Raw genomic sequence first — 22,200 nt, forward strand, 5'->3', positions numbered from 1 at the left:
TGCTCTGGCATTCCATGCATTTGTCTTTCTTCGTGTGCTTCCACTTTCCACCCAGCATTTGAAGATCTCATTCTTCTATGTATAAGCAGAATACAGTCAATGCTCTGGAGCATTATTTAAACACATTGCAGAGTTTAACCATCTCCAAAAGGAGGAGAGGGAGAGAATCCAGGATATCCTATGTCACAAAACAATGTGCACAGGCTAAGCCTTTGTGTTTACATATGTAAACAAACCCAACTGTAGCTATGCGCTTTAGATTATATTGGCTCACAGCCTTTAAGGAGTATTTGGAAACTGAGCCCAGTGTGTACCTCCAGACAGGAAGGCGTTGGACTTCATGTACAGTTGCATTCCACCTTCCTGAAAGTATATCAACAAGCTTTGCACAGGAAGGAAGGCTTAGAAATTTTATAGGTGAACTGACAACACTAAACTACTGAACTGCACGTTCCAAGAAGGGATCTCTCTTAGACAGCATGGTGCTTAGATCTAAAAGAAAAGATGTCACAGCCTCTGTGTCTTTGGATACCTAAGACTGCTCTTCTTAGGTGAATGGAATACATTCATCTCAGAGAAATCCAGATTTATAAAGCACAGACAAGGCCCCTCACAGGGCTACCTACATTGCTAAGGTCTGGAGCATGTGGACTGGAAGGGCTGACTGGAACAGAATCACCGGCTGCTGACGGCATGTACATCACTGGGCCTGCCTGCGTGGGGCTGGACACAGCTGAGGATTGCTGCAGCTCCTCATTGAGTGGAGGCTCTGCAAGGAAAAAAAGCAAATGGAACATTCCTCAAATTGGCCCAATTAGACCAGACCACAAGACATTTAGAAACAACAATACTTCGTTCTGATAGAAGAAATATTCCACAAACATCTATTTAGAAGTAGCACAGAAGCAAAGAGAATCCTTATCTGACAAATTGCTACTTTTTAAGCTAGGATTCCTTACATTACTACTTTCAGCACTTGTACATTATATGTTGAACTGCTCCAAAATTATCATCTTTGCATGAATTGCATGTTATTCACTCAGCTGTCTCGAACTAAGCAAGGCTTCTTTCTGTGCTAGGCACAAAGCTGATGGATACATCATAATTAGCTGAGAGAGAGAAGTTTCCATCTGCTCTCAGTACAAACTATTACCAGAAGTAACATACACAGAAAGGAATACAGCTGTCAATAGCACAAAAAGAAAGTGGCATTGACTTCTAGTATTTACATCTAATACAGCTCAGCATCTTTACACCATCTACACAACTGACACCACACCTATACTGCAATGACTTTAAAGTACTGGCTTCTATATTTCTCATTAGCAATCAGCAAAACTCAAGCTGAGAGTATACGCAGTAAATGGACTCCTGTTATTTCAGGTGAATTCGGCCCTCAGTGCTCACCTTAATAAGAAAGGACTAAAAAAAGGTGCAGTTCTATAAGATAGCACAAGAAACAGCCAGGATGCAGTGAGCTAGCTGGTCAAAGAACGTTACTCTGGCTTGAAAGGAACATAGTATTGAGTGCAGTTATCTGGTTATAAGTATGGCATCTCCTAAACAGAAATACTATGTAATACACAAGGGAGTTTGTTAAACACTGTTATGTTATTAAGATTTAATTCTCTCTTAAGCTTGCTGAGTAGTAGCACTATTGTGTCTTGGGCCATTATAGCCCACAGCCCTAGCTATAATTACTGCTTGTCTACAAGGCCTCCTATAAAAAGAGCTCTCTAGACTGTAGGGAATTTACTCTCACCATTCTTTGAGGAAGGCAGCAATTACTAATTCTGCCATTAACAAAGGATAATCAAACAACAAAGATCTGCTCAAGGCCACAAACCGAGTCGGTATCAGAGCCAATCTACTGAGTTATAAGTAACCTGTTCTAATTACCGTATATTTAACGGTGAGACTGGAGTGCAGAAACTGAGTAGGAGTCATAGGAGTTAACTGTTAGCTATGAGCAGAACTGCCACAAAGGAAGCCATCACCAGTTTACCAATGATTAAATTTACTGGCACAGGCTGCCCAGGGAAGTGGCAGAGTCACCAAGAAAAGGGCAGATGTGGCAGTGAGTGATGTGGTCAGTGGGGATGGTGGGTTAGGGTTGATGGCTGGACTAGGTGATCTCAGTAGTCTTTTCCAACCTTAATGACTCTATGAATTGTCCACGTTAATACTTAATGCTTTTGAAAATCCTTCATGAAAGTTCTAGCTTTAAGGCCCTATATTTTACACTATCTATTCTGGACAGAAGCTCTCCATAGTTCAAAAATATCCATGAAAGATGAGAGAAGCAGCCCACGTACGTTCTACGTGTGCAAAGGCACAGAAGGGTCCTCGGGGACAGCTGCCAGACTGCTGCATGTCATTGCACTTGGTGGATTTGTAGATCTAAGGTTGGGGGAAAAAAAAAACAAAAACAACCAGACATGAACAGGAAAAACAGTGACTGGCAGCCCAGGTACAAAAGTACTACGAAGAGACTCAACAGCAATATAGAAACACAGATAAAAAGGCAGCGAGGCCAACAGATTTCAGGGCGACCACTTCAATGCTTTGCCTCGAAGAAAGAAAAACCCACTATGGTTATGGAAACACCAAAATATGCCCATTACAGTTAAGCTCACGCAAAGAACACCCCATCACAGTCAGTTCACCCAAAGATCACCACTTGCCATCAACTCTCAGTCTCATTTGCAGCTCCAATGCAGTGGTATAAGGTAGGAAACAGCTGACAGATAACAGCACAGAAAGCTACGGCCACATTTGCAAGGAAGACAAACCATTGACAATGACTGTAGGAAATGGATTGTTCCCCTCCCCAGGTTTGACAGGCAGTGGCAATGGTTACTTTGCTGATACAGGACCAACAGAGCTTTTCAACACTGTAACATGAAGCAGACCAGGACAAGGTCTCAATTACACATTCTGTAAGGATACCGGAGTGCTCTGAGCATGCTCACTCTGAGAGTGTGGTTGCTTTCAGTATCAGTTTGTGGGTATTTACTGCTTAGTGCAACCATCACCAATGAAGATTAAAATCCACACCGTCCTTTCAATCTCCCACCCAGGAGTCCGCTCTCACACCTGCATTTCCACCCACTTTTCTTACCCCATCCCATCCAATCTACCGAATGAAAAGGCACCTCTGTCAAGCAGATGAATTTGAGCTTCCAACATGCAGTTCCTCTGAATCCCAGGACCACACTGCAAGCAGCCCACACACTCTCCCAGCTGGCACATTTATGCATCTCATCAGCCTGAAATACGTTTGCTTTTCCGTTCAGCTACTCAGTGGTCTGAGGAGGTTACTGTACCTCTGGATGGAACTGCTGTTCTGTGCGAGTGTGGCAGTATTGGCACGAGTCTCCATTTTCACACTTACTAGGATCTCCCCACTCATCTCCATGTTTCACACTGGGACACGGTGAAGATCTGTGTAAACAAGGTAGTGATAGACTGTATTAGATACACTAACATGTTTTGAGCTTTGCTTCCTCAATTGGCAAACAGGCTGAGCTGCCCACCCCCCCCACCAGCTGCACAATCTGTTTGGCTTATTGCTGCTTCCCTGCCCCCACAGTGCTGCTCTTGCACTGTCTTCCCTCTCTTCCTATTTTTCAATGAAAGAAGCATGGCTTAGTTCTCACCTGAACCGGAATGCAACCGGAACCAATGCAACTTAGCAAAATTAGCAGCTGATGTGATTAGTGTCAGAGATGCTTGGTCTGGTTTCTCTTTCAGAACTGTACATTCATAGAAAGCTAGTAAGTTAATTGGCTAATCCTAAAACAAGTAATACCCTTACAGTGCTATGTTTCCAGGGTTATAGTGTGGCCATGTGGAAAAGGGGCTGAGTCAGGTCACTGGGGAAAAGGCAAGCCCATTTTCTTTCTCCTGGCTTGGAACTGTTCTGTTTCCCAGGTCTGAATTCTGGCTGTGACCTACTTCCTCTGCTCTTTATGCTCTTACTCATTCCCTCAAACAACAGCAGAGGGAAGCAGATAGCAGCAGCAGATGCTTGCATAGAAGAGGCAGTCACATCAGCTGGGGGTGGGGAAAGCAACACAGAAGTAAGCAGTGATCAGGAAGGGAGAAGCTTTCTCCTCTCCCCTTCCCAAAGGGACCAGACAGGGGCAGAAAGCACATGGCGGCTGCTTGAAAACTGGCTTAGGATTCCAATTTCTTTTCAATGTGTTTGGATTAATGTTCCTTTGATATATATATATATATATTTAATTACTGTTTTTAAATATAGGGCTTCTGTAAGGATTCAAAAATTTCTGTGAATGCTGGGGGTAGAGAAGGGAAGTGAGAACTTTCATGCATTTTCTCTCCTTACTTTCTGGTCTGCTCTTACGTTTATCAAAAAGGAACTAAGGAAAAACCCCACTGAAACCTCAACATAAGCTTTGTTGTGTCAGAGGAAACACAGACCTATAACTTGGATGAAACTTGTACAGGGAGACACAACATGCTGAAAAATCCAGTGACAGCTGAGTGATGAGAACAGCCCGGTGCCTCAAAAGCAGTTTTTAGCATCTGGTTAGGAATGCATGTCCAGCTACAGCACTGGTCACGCTGTGCCTCATGATCCCCATCACTAGGCACATACAACAAGCAGCTCAACGATTCTGTGTTTCTTTTTTGCACTGCTTATTTTAAAATAAGAGTTTATATGGGAAGGGGTAGACTAACACAGATACTATCTACTACAAAACCAGAGTTGTAACATGATTTAGCAACAGTTATTTATTAGAGACAATGCTTCATCTTTAAAGCAGAAGTACTTCTTTTGTTACCCTTTCTCCTAAACTGAAGTAACAGTCTCCCCTAACTGCCAGGAAACACCTTGGAGACACACTAAAATACCATCTAGCAGAGAAACTCCCAGATCCTTCCCCTTACAGATTCCTTCTATACCTCAGTACTCAGCTGAGAAACTAAAGACCCAGGACCAGGGTACCTGTATTTGTGTTTTCTTGGGCTCCTTCTTCTGTCTTTGCTATTGTGATAGTACGGACAGGCATAACCCTGGCGACAGAGGCGAGGAGGCTTCTTACATTGCTCTGTCTTATAATTTCCCAGTACATACGTTGTATCTGCAAGAAATACAACCAGTTAGTCAGAGATTACCACGATCTATATTTAATACACAAAAGCTTTGAAAGGAGCATGTAATCCACAAAAAAAACCCACCCAGACCTTTCCAGCCCCACAGAGCTTAAGTGACACTCACCTTGCCACCTTGGTTCCTCACTGAGTATTTTCTCTATCATAGCATGGCTAGCAGCAACTGCAGATTGACCCTCTATGCCACCTTCTGATGTAGTCTGACCATTCTGCAAAGCCTCCATGGCCTGAAGCTCCCTTGGTGTTAAGTGAACAACAGACAGATTGAGTAGATGAAGAGACAGATCAGCATATAGTAAAAACTGTGGTATCAATACAGCAACAAATCCTTAAGTGGGTACATTGAATTCATACTTTTTATTTTGGGCAGAATAATCTTTGTCAAACAGCAGTTGCAATACATGTTCCTCATTCCCAAGCAATTCCAGATGCACCGTTCTTGATGCACCCACAAGTCTCCAACTGCTTAAGTGTGCTCCCTCCCCCCATTTTGAGGATCCTCCCTTGAGAATTTATAGATCTGCCTTACTAGGAATGGATGCATCATCCTCACCCCAACACTAAGTAGCTGGAGAAGCAGCATGGTCCTTCAGTCATCCGGGCACAGCAATCACCCTTTTCATTCAGAGCCCTAAGCTCTACTAACCTGATGTCATACACTGGAGAGCGTAGATCATGGGGCCCATGAGCAAAAGCGCAGTGGACTCCGTTCTTGGTGCAGTTTCCCTTGGAGTCTGTCTCATGGATGCAGATTCCAGTTTTGTAATAGCGTAAGTGATACCTCCTCTCCGTGTCTCCAGTAGTTCTATGCAAGAAGGGACACCTGAGGTACAGAAGAAAGGGAAGAAAAGCCAAACTTTAGCCACACTGCTAGTGAACTCAACGTTACTGGAAGACATGGTGATGATAAAGAATGCTGTAAGTTGACATGCTTTTGCCAACTCTTATACTGTGCCTTTCAACATTACACAGAACCCTTAAATCTGCCACTGCATAGTATGTAACGGCTTCCCTCCCAAGTAGACAATTGGATTATTAAGCCAGCAGCAGCTTGTTATTCTAGCCTAATAACTGCCAGGGATCTGGAAAGAGCAAGGACACTGTCATGATATACCAGCCATAACTGAAGGGACATCACACGGCACATACCATTTCCTCAGCAGCCCATCTAGACTTCATGCTGTTACTGCTTCCTGCTGATGCACTCCTACAGGGCTGCAACAGTCTATCTATAGCCAGATGCACCCTTTGTGCAGAGCACAGGACAAGGAAGGAAAATCACAACGCTACCACTTTAATTGATGTTTTGTTTCCCCCTCTGAGGCAAAGAAAGTACCATTTACACTGAGAAATACAAACAGAATGTGATGGAATAGGCAAAATTCGTATTTGCAGCATTAAGCTAACACTAAGCCAGCAAAGAGTTTCAAGATAGCATCAGTTTTCATTTGTTGAGTTTGAGCCAGGTATGAAGCAGTGACCTAGAAGCCAAAACCCCCCAAATGTTGTATTTCCAGTCCCTTCCAGCTCTCTTGTAACAAGGAAGAAAGCACTGGAAGAGGCCTCAGGCTGGGGATTTATTCCATTTTGCTGCAGCCACAAGAACTTTACTTAATTGGGCACAAAAATATTGTTTTCCCAATAAAGAGCTTTTTTTTCCTGTGTGTTTGTATTGGCACAAAGAAAGCGAACTGAAATTCCATCTTTCTATAGCATCTCTATATAAAACACTCTCTATATTTGACCACAGTTTGACTACACTATTTATCTTTCATATCTGTCACGTGGGTGAGGTTGCATTACTGGGTTAACCCTTTAATTGCTGGAAACGGCCACATACACAGCAGAAACTCCTGCATCTTGCTCCACTTCAGCTTACCGCTGTCACAACAAAGGATGACCCAACAAAACAAACCCTTCACTCTCAGCATCATCACTGCAGCAGGCCGGGCACACACGGATCGCTATGACAGTTTTTACATCTGTTCTCATGTTAGGTATGTTACAAAGCTGCTTTGCTGCTGACTTGCCTCATTCTCTACAGGACCTGGCTGGAATCATCACCTGGACTGATCCCAGAAGCCCAATGCCAGCAGAGCAGGGTGCAGTTTTCACTTACTCGTCTCCTTCTGGGCAGATTCCTGTGGTCTCGTCATACTTGGTACAGTAAATGTCAGGGCTGTAGTTAAACGTCCCATCCCGACGGCGGATAGATCTGCGACGACGCTGGTTGACAAAGTGCCAATGGAAGCAAGTGTAGGGCCGGTGCTGGGTGCACTTGTGCTGCACAAAGAGAGGGCACTGCTCCGTGCGGAACTCCTTCAGGTAACTGCAGACAGGAAAGCAAAAGCAGGATTTCAGGACAGGGCTGCAGGTTGGAGGCAACACTCAGTTCCCCTCAGAGTCAATGCCAGGCCAGCAGCACCAAGCCCTGAGATGCACCCAGCATGCCTTCATCCAGTGCTGGAGGCTGCTGGGTGCCTGTAAGGGGCACAGCGGTGCCCAGCTCGGTCAGCCCAAACATCAGTGCTAAAGGCAGCTGAAATCACTTCCCACGGTGTCTTTCAGGATCATTGCAAAGAGGCATTTCACTAACTTTAGGAACAGCATGTGAGAAAATACAACTCCTAAACCCCTTTCCAACCACTCCCAGCTCTGGAGACCCGTTGGGGTAACAAGGGTTTGCTTTGCTTAGAGATGTATACCCAGATAGGAAAAAAACCCCACAAACCACACTTCCAAGCTTAAAGCTTCAAGTTACTACAAGAAAAGGATGTAAATAAATACAGAGATAAGAAACTTTTTTCCTCCCTTTTCCACCTGGTTTATCTTATTTCCTCCTTCAGGCACAGGGTCAACCACAAGGATAACATCAATCCATCTCTCTGTTGCAGTCTTGTGACTTCAGGACTCGCTCCTGAGGAGGGGGATAACACCTTACCCTCCTGGATGCTTCTGTTGCTTTACTTCCATATGTCACTCTCAGGGAATACGTGCCTCCTTTCATCCCGCGAACTAAAGAAGTCACAAGCTTTTATTTGCGACACTAATAACAGCCTTTAAACCCAGATTGCAGAGGATTACAAAATGCTTTAGATCAACACGATGATCTGACTGCGATCTGTGCGGAGGTGCTTACAAAATCCACAGGGCCTGAAACGTATGAGCTGTACTTGTAGGGAATGCACAGACAGCTGGGGGACCCAAATCCCACCAGGTGAAGCTCCAAGAGCAACACAGGGGGCACACAGCAGTCACCTTCTGGGCTCTTATCATTGGAGGTCTGTTAGAAGTACCGAGTAAGGCAATCTGTAGGGTAGAAGAAGCGCTGGGGTTCTGCTGGAAGCAACGGGGTGGTGTAAGAGCAGATAAGGATTGGTTCGGAGCAATGTGTGTACTCTGAGACAACACAACGGAGCTCAGGAATTTGTGAAGTATTCATCGCCACATGATACCATCTCTCATGGCTCTAAATAAACGGAAATACGCCTGAAGATGTATTTACAGATGACAGCATGCTAGACTCATTCAGAAAGCAACATCCGTAAATAAAGCATCCTTTCCTCCTTACCCCTGGTTGACAAGAAAGCCTCAGGAAAATGCACACATCCAACAAAAGTGATTTTATTGGTTGGCTGTGAGGAGAGAATATCAGTGGCAAGAGCGCTCCTACAGTGGGATTTGTCAGCATTCCTTCCTCTCGACCTCCAAACACGTGGGCTATGCTTTGCCCTCCACCCACAAAGGTTCAGGGCTGCTGCACAGGGACTAAGGCTCAGTACCAGAAAACACAGAGCCAGCACACAGACACAGATCCACACGGGGTAGGTTAAGGGCTGACAACACTGCTTGGCTCCTTTTCACTTACAAAAAGCCAGCTCTGTTCAAGTGGAGGTCCTCACTATGAGGAGTTCATAGAACATCCCAAGTTGGAAGGGACCCACATGGATCGTTGAGTCCAACTCCTGGCTGTCTGTTCTCTGGAAACCAAGGGGATATGTCAGACCCAAACAACCCAGGTACAAAGTCCAACACTTCAGTCCTCTAGCGACAGACAGGCTTTGATGCAATACTGCTAAAAAAACAAAACGCAAAAGGAAGAAGCAGAAAAGCCTTAAAAGAAACACTAAAACTGCATGATCAGCCAAGCTGAAACAGCTTCCCTTTAGCGGGTGAGGTTAAAAACGCACACATTGATGAGGGATTTGGGTCTCTGGAGCATCAATTGTTGCTGAAGAGCATTTGAAAATTAATTGCATTTCATGACTGGCTAAACTCCCCGGAGAAACATTTATTATAATGTAAATGAGAGATAATTACATAAGTAAATGGCTCACCTGAGAAGTGTTTAACACCTAACTTGCTTCATCAGAAATTCATTCTTTAATGTTGTCTATTAAATAAACCATCTCTCACTCTTAATTTCAAAGCAAGGCCTGCCAACAGGTGCTGCCAAACCCCCACCAGCCACCACGGAGCCCACCAGAGGAAAACCAGCACTGCCACATTAACTCAGACATTTCAAGCCTTTCAATCACTGCTTCAGCTTTTTCTTTTCTCAGCCCACTATAACGTTTCAAATTACTCTCCTCCACAATGGCCTGAATGGTAAACTGCCTCACAGCCCTGTGTTTTCTTGATTGATGAAGTGAGTTTGGGCTCCTTTGGGAGAACACAGGCCACTCAACCCAGCCACTTTGTATTAAAATATATGAAAGACGTTTAACCCACGTGCTTTGGGAACAGAGAAAGGATACACAGCCTGCACGACCGACGGCTCACAGAGCAGAATGCTATTAATATTTCAGTGATCTCTATGCAAAGGCTCCAAACAGAAACACACAGATCCTCCTGTTGCACGTGGCCCTTGCAGGTATTTTCCCAATAAAGCTGAGAAAAGGAATTTCTGAACAACCCTTCAAACACGCATTGAAGCAGCACGTATTTCACAGCACGTCAGCCCCACAAAGCGCCTTTGCAGGAAGGGGAACTCTAGCAACTGTAGCTTGCATTTCTTAACCTCCCTCTAAAGCTCTCACAAAGATACAGGAGGGGCAGACATTCTTACCCTTATTTCACACAGGAGCTACTCCTCTATTTATCTTAAAAAGACCCAAGATTCATCAGTACTCTGCACGGCACTTGGGGAACACTTCCACTTGTATGTGTATGGATGGAGCATTTCCAAGCTCCGGTTTTGAAGTGATGAGCACACAGCATGATCTTCTGATATCACGTTATGTCAACAGCAACACCCACGTTCCTGGAGGAACCCTTATCATTTCTGATTCCTACTCGACAAATGCAATTCTAAACAAATAAGCCACAGCTGGCCAGAAAAACACACAGCAAAGTCACCGGGCTGAAATGAGCACGCAGGTAACAGGATGGACACCACTGGGAATGAAGACTTCTTTCACTAGGAAGACAAGAGAAGAGGTTATTAAACTAACTTTGTGAACTCCCGGAGGCTAAAGGAGGGGCAAAGTATTAGGGAGGATAAAAGATCATTCCACTTCCTCTGGGGGTGGGAAGTGGGAAAGAGCCGTAATTACTCTCTGTAATTTATGCTGTGGGGGAACCACCAACTGCTCACAACTGCCAGCACAGCTCTGCTCCCCGGGCAGCACAGCAAGTGCTCGTGTCTGCAGCCAGCACTGCAAGCAGCTTCCCTCTGCCATGAACCGAGCTGCTCTGGGAGCTGCAGGGACAAAGAAGAGCAAGAGGAAGCTGAAAAATAAATGCATACACTTCCAAACATCACTAAACAACATTAAAACTAATAAGAGGAAAGCATGAAGGAACTCTAAGCAGCTTCATTTTCAAACTCAGTATCTGCAGCCTTGCCCTGCTTGCAGTCGCTGCTCACTCAGTGCTGCAGCTTTGCTGCTTGCTGTGCCTGCAACCCAGTGTGCCCAGGCAGCTCAGCACAGAACTACCTGCATCCAGGGCTGCAAACCTTCTGCCAAACTTCCTGAAGTTATGCATGCATTGGTGTGACCTCAATCCAGGAAATGCATTGGTAATACCCGAAGGGAGCTGAGCTCTCTATTCTTTGTTAAAAGCCTTACCCAGAGCTCCCTGAAATCACTGGAAGACACGCAGCAATGCAGAAATCTCTGCTTTATAGCAAAGGGATTAGAAAGGCTGGGGAGAAAACATGGAAAAGAATGAAGAAAAAAAAAAGACTCTTCCAAATCCCTGTTCTTCCCATAATACTAACACTGTCCTACTTGAAATCTTCCAATGCTAGGTCCTCACCTTTGCAGCCCTCCTGCCAAAATCCATCTGAAGATCCAACACGGCACTGAGGCTATTCAATTGGATCTAAACCCTCTGCAGCAGGATGACACCAGAGGCAGCCATTAGATAATTGTTTGGCTAATCCAGACTAAGACAGTGCCTGTAAAAGTAGGATAATAGCAAGATAGAGCTCTGGTATCATCTAGGTTTGGTGTGTTCATAGGTGCATGTTTACATCCATGACACAGCACTAACACACCCTTAACAGCAACTGGTTCCAGCGCTGTTTATCTTGGTGTAAGCCCAGATCTAGGGACTGCTTTCTAAGAGCACAGCAGTTTGGAGCTGGAAGCAGTGCCTCGTGTCCATGAGGCTCCATCCCTGCAGCTCCAGTGAGAAACCAGCCCAGGACACAGCACAGGACACACTCAGAAATCAGCCCAGGTCTGACTGCTTCTGAGAAGTCCAGCCTGGCGTGCATGCTTCCACTTTATTGCTGACATGGGAATCATTAGCTGAGTTAGATACAATGGATGCACTTGGTCTTTCCAAAAAAAGCCCTACAGAGTTAAATCTAGCCAAGAAGTCTGCAAATAGAGCTCTAGGGTTTTTTTGTTTTGTTTTGTTTTTAAACAAACATTAAACTTCCTGATAAGATTTCAGAGATGAGGAAGAAAATGCTCGCATGCCATTAGCCCTCATTTCAGTCCCTCCTCTCTGCTTCTCCAAACTGAAGATCCTAACAGCAAAAATAAATACAATTTTACAGGCATCAAAGTACATGGGAACACCGTGGACTCTTTGCTGGCACTTCTACACCAGTCACATCCTGCTCTTCCCAACAGGATTACACAAGGCAGTGACACAGACCTCAAGGCAAAGCCTCAGATGGTCCCAGTTCACTGCAGATGCAGACAGCCAGCCTTTCCAGATACTGCTGCCTGAATGACTGTGGTCGCTGCTCTTCACTGGAAGCTCCCATTGGCACCCAAGTGCTCAGACAGCAGGCTGCAGGGGGTTTCCTTAATTCAGCATAGGAAAGGGAGTAAAAGAAATACGCGACCAGTTTTGCTTCAAAAGTTTAAATGAGCCGTTTGTGCTAACGCTGATAAAATTATCTGAAGTGAACCCAACACGCTTACCCAACTGACCGTCTGCAAGGCAGGCAGCATTGCAAAACTCAGGAGAGAATAACTAACAGCAGATGTAGATGTTTCTAATTCAATAAGCCTTATCTATTGAAAATATTTTCCCAATTGCTGTTTTGAAGCTCCAAGAGCCAACCCGACACAAGAGGGAAAGGAAAAGAGCTGTCCCTGTTTAATCAGCTCTCTAAATTCATTTCACCCTCATAAAATTTTATTACAAAAGATGATATCTAACACACTTTAAGTAAGAAACCCACGACTCAATTATTTTCCTTTACTGAACTGTGGTATTCCAATTGAAATGAGCCAGTGGTGCATGACAGAATCTACTTACTCCAACAGCATAGTCAATAAGAACCCTACTAACGCACCTTTTGTTTAACATATCCTTATTGATAGAGGAAAAATGATACGCAGCTCGGACTTTTGGAGCTTTCGCTCTTAGGGCAAAGAAGTTATTCCTGGACAAGAACAGCCGCTGTGCAACAGCCATTCGACTTCATTGCACTCACAACTCCCTGTAGCACCTTTACACACCTCCTGGCAGACCAGCAGGGCGACTCAAGGCTCTGCCTTTATGGAATTCCTCTGCATGCTGAGGAGGTCAGCAAGCTGCCAGCCCTGGGCTTCTGCTCCCAGCCTCCACGGGGTCCCAGCGCCTTACTAACAGATGTAACCTATTGCTGAAACAGATTAGAAAACATTTAAACCTCAAAGAAAAATAGACGGAGTTCTTTCTAAAAACTAAAGGCTGACTGCGAATGTGGGGAAGGAAAAAAAAGGATGAGGACAAAGTTTCAGTAAGCTCCCATCTGTCAAGAAGACAGACTTCACATGCCCCAGTGTTTTCTTTATCACCTAAATAAATTGAACCATCAACTGGAAAAAGGTCACACAGCAGACAGCACTGTGTGACTTGAAAGCTGTTAGATTTCCCCTTCTCCATTAGAGCTCGACAATAATGTCAGTCTAAGGGCAAATAAAGAAAGTGAAAGTTGGAGAGACTTATTACAGATGCATGAAGTCGGGCTCGTTTTGTTGCAGAGGTGTTTGGTTTTTTTTGATTTAGAGTTCATATATAACTCACTGTGCACCTTCATGACCACGAAGACGACTGTGTGTACATCCATAGCTCACACCGGGTGTGTTGGCCCCCCCAGTTTTGCTGCAGGAACAGTTCGGCAGCACTCAAGCTTTTATCTTCCTAGACACCTGATTGATCTGGCAAGTTAAGCTGAACTCTGAGCTTAATCATCATAGAACCACAGAATGGCCTGGGTTGAAAAGGACCACAATTCCCATCCAGTCCCAACTCCCTGCCGTGTGCAGGGTTGCCAACCAGCAGCCCAGGCTGCCCAGAGCCACATCCAGCCTGGCCTTGAATGCCTGCAGGGATGGGGCATCCACAGCCTCCTTGGGCAACCTGTTCCAGTGCATCACCACCCTCAGGGAGAAAAACTTCCTCCTAAAATAAATGTTAAAGAATAGCACGTGTCACAGAAGGTAAAGCACAAACTGCTAGATTACAGACAACTAAAGATAGAAAAGCAACAAAAACGTACAGCAGTCATATTGAAGTATGACGTGATTGCTATTGCAATTGGATTTCAAAGCATACTACGGAGTGGAAAACAGCGCAAGTAATTCACTTAAACTGCAAGGAAAGAACGATACAGCACCATCACATTATAGATGAGAACGTTAATTGACTGCTAAAAATAACCACGTCCGTTCTAAAAATAAAACACTGGCAACTGTCAGAAATGTGCAAGAAATTCTACAACGAGGAGAAAAACATCCAACTGTTGGTTCTTGTCTATACATAGAAAACAACAGAAAACAACGAGACCCTGCAGCATGGTGCCAAGGCATCGCAGGAAGGCAGCCTTGTGCCAGTTTCAGGCAAAACACGGTTCAGTTTCCAGAATCACAGCCAAAAACGGCTTCATTTTGAGAGAACTACTAGGTTGCAGTGAGGGTAGCTCACCAACGCTCTGACTTGATGATGAAAGCGAGCTGAGGCTTTCGGTTCTGAGTTAACTCGATAAAAATCAGCACTCATTGATCACGTCCCGTTTGCCAGCAGCCAAGATGCAAGCTTCACTGGGTTACAATCGCATCGCAGCCTGCGAGGCTGAGGGATAGAGATGCTTGTTCTGTTTCCCTGGAGCCGTGTACCCCTCAGGCATGGCTACACAGAGTTGTGTCATTCAAACCAGATGAGTTAAATTATTTGAGTCTCTTTTGGCCTCTGCTCTCTTAAAAAAGAATTGGAAACCTGTTGTTCCAGCAGACCATGAAAGCCTCGTGTCCAATCCGTAACAATAAACCTCATTTCAACCCAAGTGTCTCTTTACACAAGAGCTTTCACCTTATTAACTAAAACAATCCAAGGAAGGAGCATTCAAACATCAAATCACAGCGCGTTTCAGACACATCCCCTTCAAAACCATTCACAGAATGGCCTGGGTTGAAAAGGCCCACAGTGCTCATCCAGTTCCAACCCCCCTGCTGTGTGCAGGGTCACCAACCAGCAGACCAGGCTGCCCAGAGCCACATCCAGCCTGGCCATTCAGCAGGATCCAGAGCTCAACATGAAGTTGACGTTTACATGTCATGTTATTTGATCTCCAAATCAGCTGGCTGTGAACGAACATCATTTGACAAGAGCTCAGCATTAACTAAGCGTTCAGATAGCTCATGCAATGTTTTGAGAACACATCCAATCCCCCCCAGTTTAAACGTCGTATTCCCAACTTGACACTGTCAGTTTATGGAAACAACACAGCTGTGCCTGAAGGAAGCTTCTGTTTTCAAGCACAGCTCGCCCCTAACTCAAACAACCCTCCCTGCTCTGTGGAATGGCTTCTGTTCTGCACTCTATTTACCTGTAGACCATTCCTTCCAAACAGCACCTGCTTAGGTGCTGAAGATCATAAGGATTAGACTCAATGATCCTCATGGGTCACTTCCAGCCTGGGATACCGTATGATGCTAAATGCTTTTCAACTAAACGTGGCTTAAGTGCAGCTGTTTCAGCAAAGAAACCTCAGGCGTATTGAAGACGAACAGATATATGCTGTTAAAGGTCTACACCTGCTTTAATTCCCACTCAAACACATCTCAAAGACAAGCAAGTATTTTACTGCTAATTACCCAGCAAACACATCCACCCATGGGCTATATCCCAAACATGGAGAACGCCCACTGAGACGCAGAGTTCATATGGAGTTAATATTCACCAAGTCTGCTGGAATAGACTAAAAAGAGCAAAGATCTGAACAGTATGTGGACATTCGACGCTGTAAAAATTAAAATAACAGCTTCCAGTCAAGTGCTTTCATGTGGTACATCTCTCACCATTCATTCAATCACTAACAAAGCCCAGCCAGAGTTTGCAACTGCAGAAACACTTGCGGAGGCTGGGAACAGGGCTGGGCTCCTCCAAAAGCGCTGTTACTTGCTCTGTGATCTTCCTGAATCAAAACATCCCGCATGCAAGAATCTGCAAAGGCAGAATGCGAAAGAAAGCTTCGTTTCCACACAAGCCGTTGCACAAGTTGGGCTTTCAGTGGCAGCTTTTCATGAGCCTTTTTCAGGCTATCCCTCATCATCTCACCTCATGAGAAATAAACATGGTAGCCTTCCCTCTCCTGGATACGCCAAAAGCCTTTGTGGTTTAACGAGCAGCTCAACTGCAGCCCCATCCTCACAACAGCTTTCAGAAGATGCATCGGCTGTTTGAAGATCCGAACCATAGACAAAAAACCAAAGCTCCATGAGGAATGATGGCCTAATCCCAGAGCAGCCCGCATCTGAACACAAAATGGGATCTGCTTCTCTCCAGATGAAGTGCCAACCAGATGTGCAGCAAAGCTCTCCGGAAAGCTTTATGTTTGTGAACAGACACATTCTGGTTTGAGTTTGAAACAAAACACGGTGTTATCCAGCAGGCACAGACCCGCATCCCAAAGCACAAAGGTAACAGCCAGCTCTTCTTGTTGGCCACTTTTAAAGAATCGATGCCATCCCATTGATTTCCCTCCCCGTTCAGCACATCGTACTTCAGTCACGCCTGCTGCAGCCCAGCAGACTCTTCCCACACTGCACAAGAGCTGCACGTAGATGCAGGTCCAAAAGAGCATTGCTGCCAGCCTGCACTCACACCAGGTACATCAGCAGCACCGAGATGCACAGCAGCCCAGCAGGGAAGAACAGCCAAACCCCAGGCTACGCCACAGCTCTGCAGTGTGACTAATCCATATCCCAACTAATCTGTTCGCACTCGAGATATTTTAAACGTGCAAACTCTTTTTGTTGCAGCAGAGCTGCACGGTTGCCCCGAGGCATCTGCTGCTTTTATTCCTGTTATGATGGTAACATTAAAGCGCTATTAATAAAAGCTCCCGGTTGATTGAAACGAAGAGGAGAAAAGCTGCCTCTCAGCACATTGGGTGTGCGCTCACTGCTTCTTTATTAACTGTGGTGACATGTGGAAGATGGAGATTAACAAGCAAAACAATATCGACTTCAATTCAGACTTTTGCAGATACTCATCAGGTGTTGATTCAAGAAACTATTTTCCTTTCAGTACGCGTTTCTTAATCTAAAATGAAATTCTAGGCATGCAATGATAAAAAGAGACTCAAATAATTACTTAACTGTAATCAACGGTGCAACTGCTCCTAATAAAATAGCTATCTCTGCAAAGATCCATTTGCAGTGCTGACCAACAGACAGTGAGCTGACAACAAAGTCAGTGTAAGCTCCCCTTCTGCTGGTGTCCTAATGGTTATATTCAATATAACATCTCTGGCTCTTAGTAAGATACTGGGCAAAGCCTCTGCCAGGTGGCTGCATGTTCCTATAGCACCTCAGAGGAAATCAGAAGCCTCATTCTGGTGGGTCTAAAGGAACTAAAACGCTGCAGACAGACAGCTCTCCTTAGAATAAAGCCACGTGCAAGCATTAACATAAGGCACGACTCCCAGCCAATGCTGATCACCAAAACTACCCCATTATTAAGTGCAGTAAGCCCCAGTCCTGCGTCAAGACAATGCAGAAATACCCCCCAGCAGCCACACGTGCATTAAATAGCAACACACAGCACAGCTGCACTGAAAGCCGCCAGCTTGCAGAACCCCAAAATGCAGACTGCTCCAGTGCAGGCACTCAATAGCAAGCACATACTGTGAATGCAGCCCTTCCTGTTAACGCTCCAGCACTTTATATTTCCAACTTCCTGTTGCTATTTGCACTTCCTAATAACAGTTTGTGGTGGACTCGTGCTCAGGGAACTCCACAGACTTCATAAGCAGCAGCCTGTGCTCACCATCAGGGATGCACCAATGCTCACAGGTAGCAGTGCAGCAGGCCAATAGGGAATCCCTGGCTTAGAAGCACTGCCTCACTCCGTGCTTTCCTATCTCCTAATGCTGTTAGGTCCAGAAGCCCACAGGCATCTAAAAACAATCTCCTAAGGCTTAACCTCTGCACTATGTTGCAAACACCACCCAGCCCAGGCACATCAAAGCATCATTTAGCAGCACACATCTTATAGTGCAACAAGTGCTAAGGGTCCTAGAAGAGCAAACCAGATACAGAAAAGCACCGACTGACAATGCGCTCACTTCACACCTGGGTTTTGGTTTTATTTCCACTGGCAGCCAAGTCTGCACAGCTGAGATCAGCCACACTGTGCTGCCCTGATAGCAATAAAACACTGTCCGCTGATAGGAAGATAAGACTTGCTCTCTGCTACTACAAATGCTTTGAGATGCGTTGTTTTTGAATAGGAATTTAAACGTAAGATTTTGAGATAGGTACGGCTCTGCTTGTGAGCTCTTTGCTGGAATCAAATCCATCTGTGGTCTTGTTGCTCTTATTTCTTCTTCATTTTGCATTCCTGTCACTGTTGTAATCTTGAGTTCCTGCTTAGGGCTGAGAACCACCAGACAAGGCGCTACTCAAACACGCAGATACAGGAACACCTCGGATACAAAGTTAATTTGAGTTACAACCACAGCATGCCATCCACCTCATGTCCGTCACGACTTCAAGCCCAAGTGCGCTGCTCCCTTTGCCTCCATGAGGCTGGTATAAAAAGATTGCAAGATAAAGGCCGGGTGAGTGCAGCCCAGCAGCCTCTACCATCAGGACACAACCAGCAGCATGGATGCACTCCTAGGCCCAGACCTTGCATGAAGGCACAGCCTGCAGGGATACAGGAGCTCCATGTCTGTTCACAGGACAGCAGCTTGTATTTAAGACCTGCGTGCTCTAGAGAATTATCATGAGTAGGGATGACCTGCATTATGCCCAGCATATCTATCCAGGAGTTTATTTCAATGCTGCATCTGAATATGTGTGTTTTTAACAGACCAGAATGAATGTGTTTCTGTTTGGCTTTGTTCTAACTGAATGGGTTAATTTGTCATCACCTGAACATCTCCCTTCCCGCACAGTTATTAAGCTGTCTGACTTTCAGGTGAATGCACAGCAAACAAAGCACTGCTCGGCTTGCACTTATCTAAATTCCGTGTGATCAATAAACACCCGAGCACCGCATACAGCCTTTATAATTCACAATTAATGAGTTCGCTCTGACTGAAAACCAATGACAGCAGTGACAGCCAAATGGACAGAGTGTGCCAAAACCAAGCGATACGGCAGCGCCCAGCACCTACAGCACTAAGTGACTGATTGCTCGCTTTCAGTTTCTTTGAACTCGGCCTCTATTCACATTTGTAGATAACACATTAAAGACGGAGATGCGCGCAGCAACAACCATGCCAGCCAGAGCTGAGAACGGCAGTCAATAATCAGCTGAGGTTTGATGGTACATCCCCAAAGCAAACCCGCCTTCCCAGGACACACAACCTGCTGAGCTGCACAGCACACCTCCCACAGACCAAAGCAACATGAATAGTCAGCCATGCTCTGCACCCATAGAGCCATGGGACCACAAGGAACAGCCCCACGCAGACCTGAGATCCAATAACCCCAGTGAGTGCAACAGCAGCTGCTGAGCTGCTCACTTGAATTCCACAAACAGAACAGCAGATCCTCAGGTGTGAAATGCAGCATTCATAATTCAACAGGGGAGCGTGGAATCAGAGCATCTCCAGGAGCATCCCTGCAACAGCCAGCAAGGACGTAATCAAAGGGGGTTTTGAGGTTCCTCTTCCGCAAGCAAACAGCACCAAAGGGAGCAGGATATCATCAGTATATATATATAGAGAGGTAGTGATCCTACCCTGACCAGATTTATTTTGTTGTACACCTAGACTAAGCAGAAAGGCTGCTGGACAACAGAAACACTGCAGTATGAACTAGGCAGGAGTCTCACACAAATACCAAGAGCTTCGAAATTGACACTCATACAGAAAATGGAACGCAGATACAACACAAGCTTCCCAAGATAGAGACCCAGTCTGCCTGTCCCCAGGGAACGGCAGAGCATGCAGATAATTAGGCTTCCTCGAGTTTACAACTCGTAACCTTCGTGTCACTTGATGGAAACAAAGTACATTTAAAGAGGTGGGGAATAAAAAGAGGGGGGTGGAATATTTACATTTTGACAACATAGAACTTCTTCACATCAGCCACCACCAATAAGTTCCCACGTGTTATCAGGAGGAGTTTTCAGCACGCTGTGACCTACTGTACCATTCCCAAAGCACGGCCCCAGACCCATCTATCTCTCACGTACGGTTACAGCGTTCTTCCAACTGTTTTCACTGAACTATTTTTAACATCCATCCGCAAATAAGTGCTTTTCCCCTCCGGAAATAAAGCTAATTACACCATCACCTTTGTTCCACAGCGCTCTGTTTTCCTCCTCTGTCCTTTTCAGCTGCTCGGTCCCAAATCTGCCTCCTTCTCTTCCCATATCCTAAACTTTCTTCCACTCATTCTTTCCTGATCTTTGATATCTTCTCTTTTATGACCACGCTTAGCCTTTGATATCTTCTCTTCTATAGCCACGCTTAGCCACACTGCCACCTCTATTTCGCTCTACCTGATGTCCCATGCAGCCTTTCCACCTCATTTTGGGCTTTAACCCTTTACTTTGACCACCGCTTCCCTGCCTCCTTCACTCCTATGGGGCTGTCAAACTTTAACCAGCAACACCACCAGAAATAAAGCTACCTTTTTGCCTTCACTCTATGGCAGACCTGATATCGTGTCCGGCCCGAGGCTGGGTGTGCAGCTGACAGCCCCGCAGGAGACATGCAGATCTGCACCAACATGGAGCACCAAACAGCCCTCATCCTTCTGCACAGAGGTACCAACACACACAAGGGGAAGGGGAGATGCGAGCTGTTCTTCCCTACGGGTGTGCAGCACAAGGAGGACAGCTCACTCAGTTTACAAACACTCTCCAACTTTATTCTTCCAAGGGAACAACACCTGAGCTCCCCCCACCCCTTGTACCCTCCTCGTAACCCCACAGTTCTCAATGGGGTCAGCACAGCCCTCAGCCCCACAGCTACTCCCAGCTCTCAATGCCCATAGAACAGCCCAGCACGGCCCAGTCTCACCGCACACCCCCCCAGCAAACCGCACGCCCCCGGCCTGCCTCCCAGCGCCCCATCCAAACACACCCTACAGGGCCGAGCCCCTCGCTGTCTGTCAGCCCCCACACGGTGAGCTGGGCCGCATCCCACCGAGGCCCGCCACCGCCTGAGGGAAAGCGGCCCCCCCCGCCGCCCCTCCGTGCCCCGGTGCATGCCGGGCGTGGCGGCAGCGGGCGGGAGAGAAGGGGGCCGCGCTCCCCCCGCCCCTCGCCCCGCTCCCGGCCCCCCTTCCCCTTCCCCTTTCCCTTTCCCTTCCCTTCCCCTTTCCTTTTCTCTCCCCCCCCTCCCGGGCCGGTCGCAGCCGCTGCGGCGCGAGGCGTTGCGCGGGGCTCGGCGCGTGCCGCACGCTGACGTCAGGCGCGTGTTGGCGCGCGGGCGGCGGCGGCGGGGGAAGCGGTGGTTACGTACGTGTAGTGCTGCGGCTTCTCGGGCTGCGCCTGCAGCGCGCTGGCGGCGTTCGCCGGCCCGGCCGCGGCGGAGCCGCTCGCCACCGGGCCCTTGGACATGCCTCCCGCCCGCCGCCGCCGCTCCCGCCGAGGAGACCTTTATTATTCACTCTGCGCGGTCCGCACGGAGGGCGCCGCGCGCAGGCGCCGCCGCCGCCATTGCCGCCCCGGTGCGCGGGGTGGGGTGGGACTTGTAGTCCGGCCGCGCGCGCGCTCTCCGCCAACCCGAGACGCGGCCTGCAGCGACTTCCGGGAAGTCGAAACTACAACTCCCAGAAGCGCCCCGCGGCGGCGGGGGAAGCCGTTTCCGGTCGCGAGGGGGACGACGGGAGTTGCAGTTCGGGGTGGAGCGCGACGGCGCCCCCCGGCGGTGGGGGGGGGGGACCCAGGGCTGCGGCCTACCGCGGGATCCGGGCCTGTAACGGGAACCTGGGCTGAGAAAGAGGAAGGTGAGGAGAAAGAGAGAGCGGAGCGAGACCAAGAGGAGGAAGGTGAGGAGGAGGATCGGGGAGCAGCCAGCGGCCTACCTACCTCAGGGCAGGTGACAGCAAAGCCTCAGGGCCTCCAGCTCACCTCAGGCCTACGCGCCTCGGCCCGGCCGTGCTGACACGGAGCCTCCCGGACAACGGCGCCTCAGCCCAC

The 22,200-nt window shown here is 46.9% G+C and overlaps 1 protein-coding gene across 6 annotated transcripts in view; it reads right to left on the minus strand.

The window, feature by feature from the left end:
* The window catches only part of UNK (unk zinc finger), a 39,247-nt gene extending 17,528 nt beyond the window's left edge, over window positions 1–21,719 (minus strand). For all 6 annotated transcript variants that reach the window (XM_072351990.1, XM_072351991.1, XM_072351993.1 and 3 more), the window contains exons 1-8: window positions 21,521–21,719; window positions 7,262–7,471; window positions 5,789–5,965; window positions 5,249–5,379; window positions 4,976–5,111; window positions 3,327–3,444; window positions 2,316–2,400; window positions 627–769 (exon numbers count right to left, since the gene is read on the minus strand). In XM_072351990.1, coding sequence (XP_072208091.1) covers window positions 627–769; window positions 2,316–2,400; window positions 3,327–3,444; window positions 4,976–5,111; window positions 5,249–5,379; window positions 5,789–5,965; window positions 7,262–7,471; window positions 21,521–21,618 — 1,098 coding nt within the window. In that variant the 5' untranslated portion in view covers window positions 21,619–21,719. The remainder of the gene's footprint in view (window positions 1–626; window positions 770–2,315; window positions 2,401–3,326; window positions 3,445–4,975; window positions 5,112–5,248; window positions 5,380–5,788; window positions 5,966–7,261; window positions 7,472–21,520) is intronic.
* Between the last annotated feature and the right edge of the window lie 481 nt (window positions 21,720–22,200).

The sequence above is a fragment of the Excalfactoria chinensis genome, chromosome 17, assembly GCF_039878825.1.
Source record: "Excalfactoria chinensis isolate bCotChi1 chromosome 17, bCotChi1.hap2, whole genome shotgun sequence".
Taxonomy (NCBI): Eukaryota; Metazoa; Chordata; class Aves; order Galliformes; family Phasianidae; genus Excalfactoria; species Excalfactoria chinensis.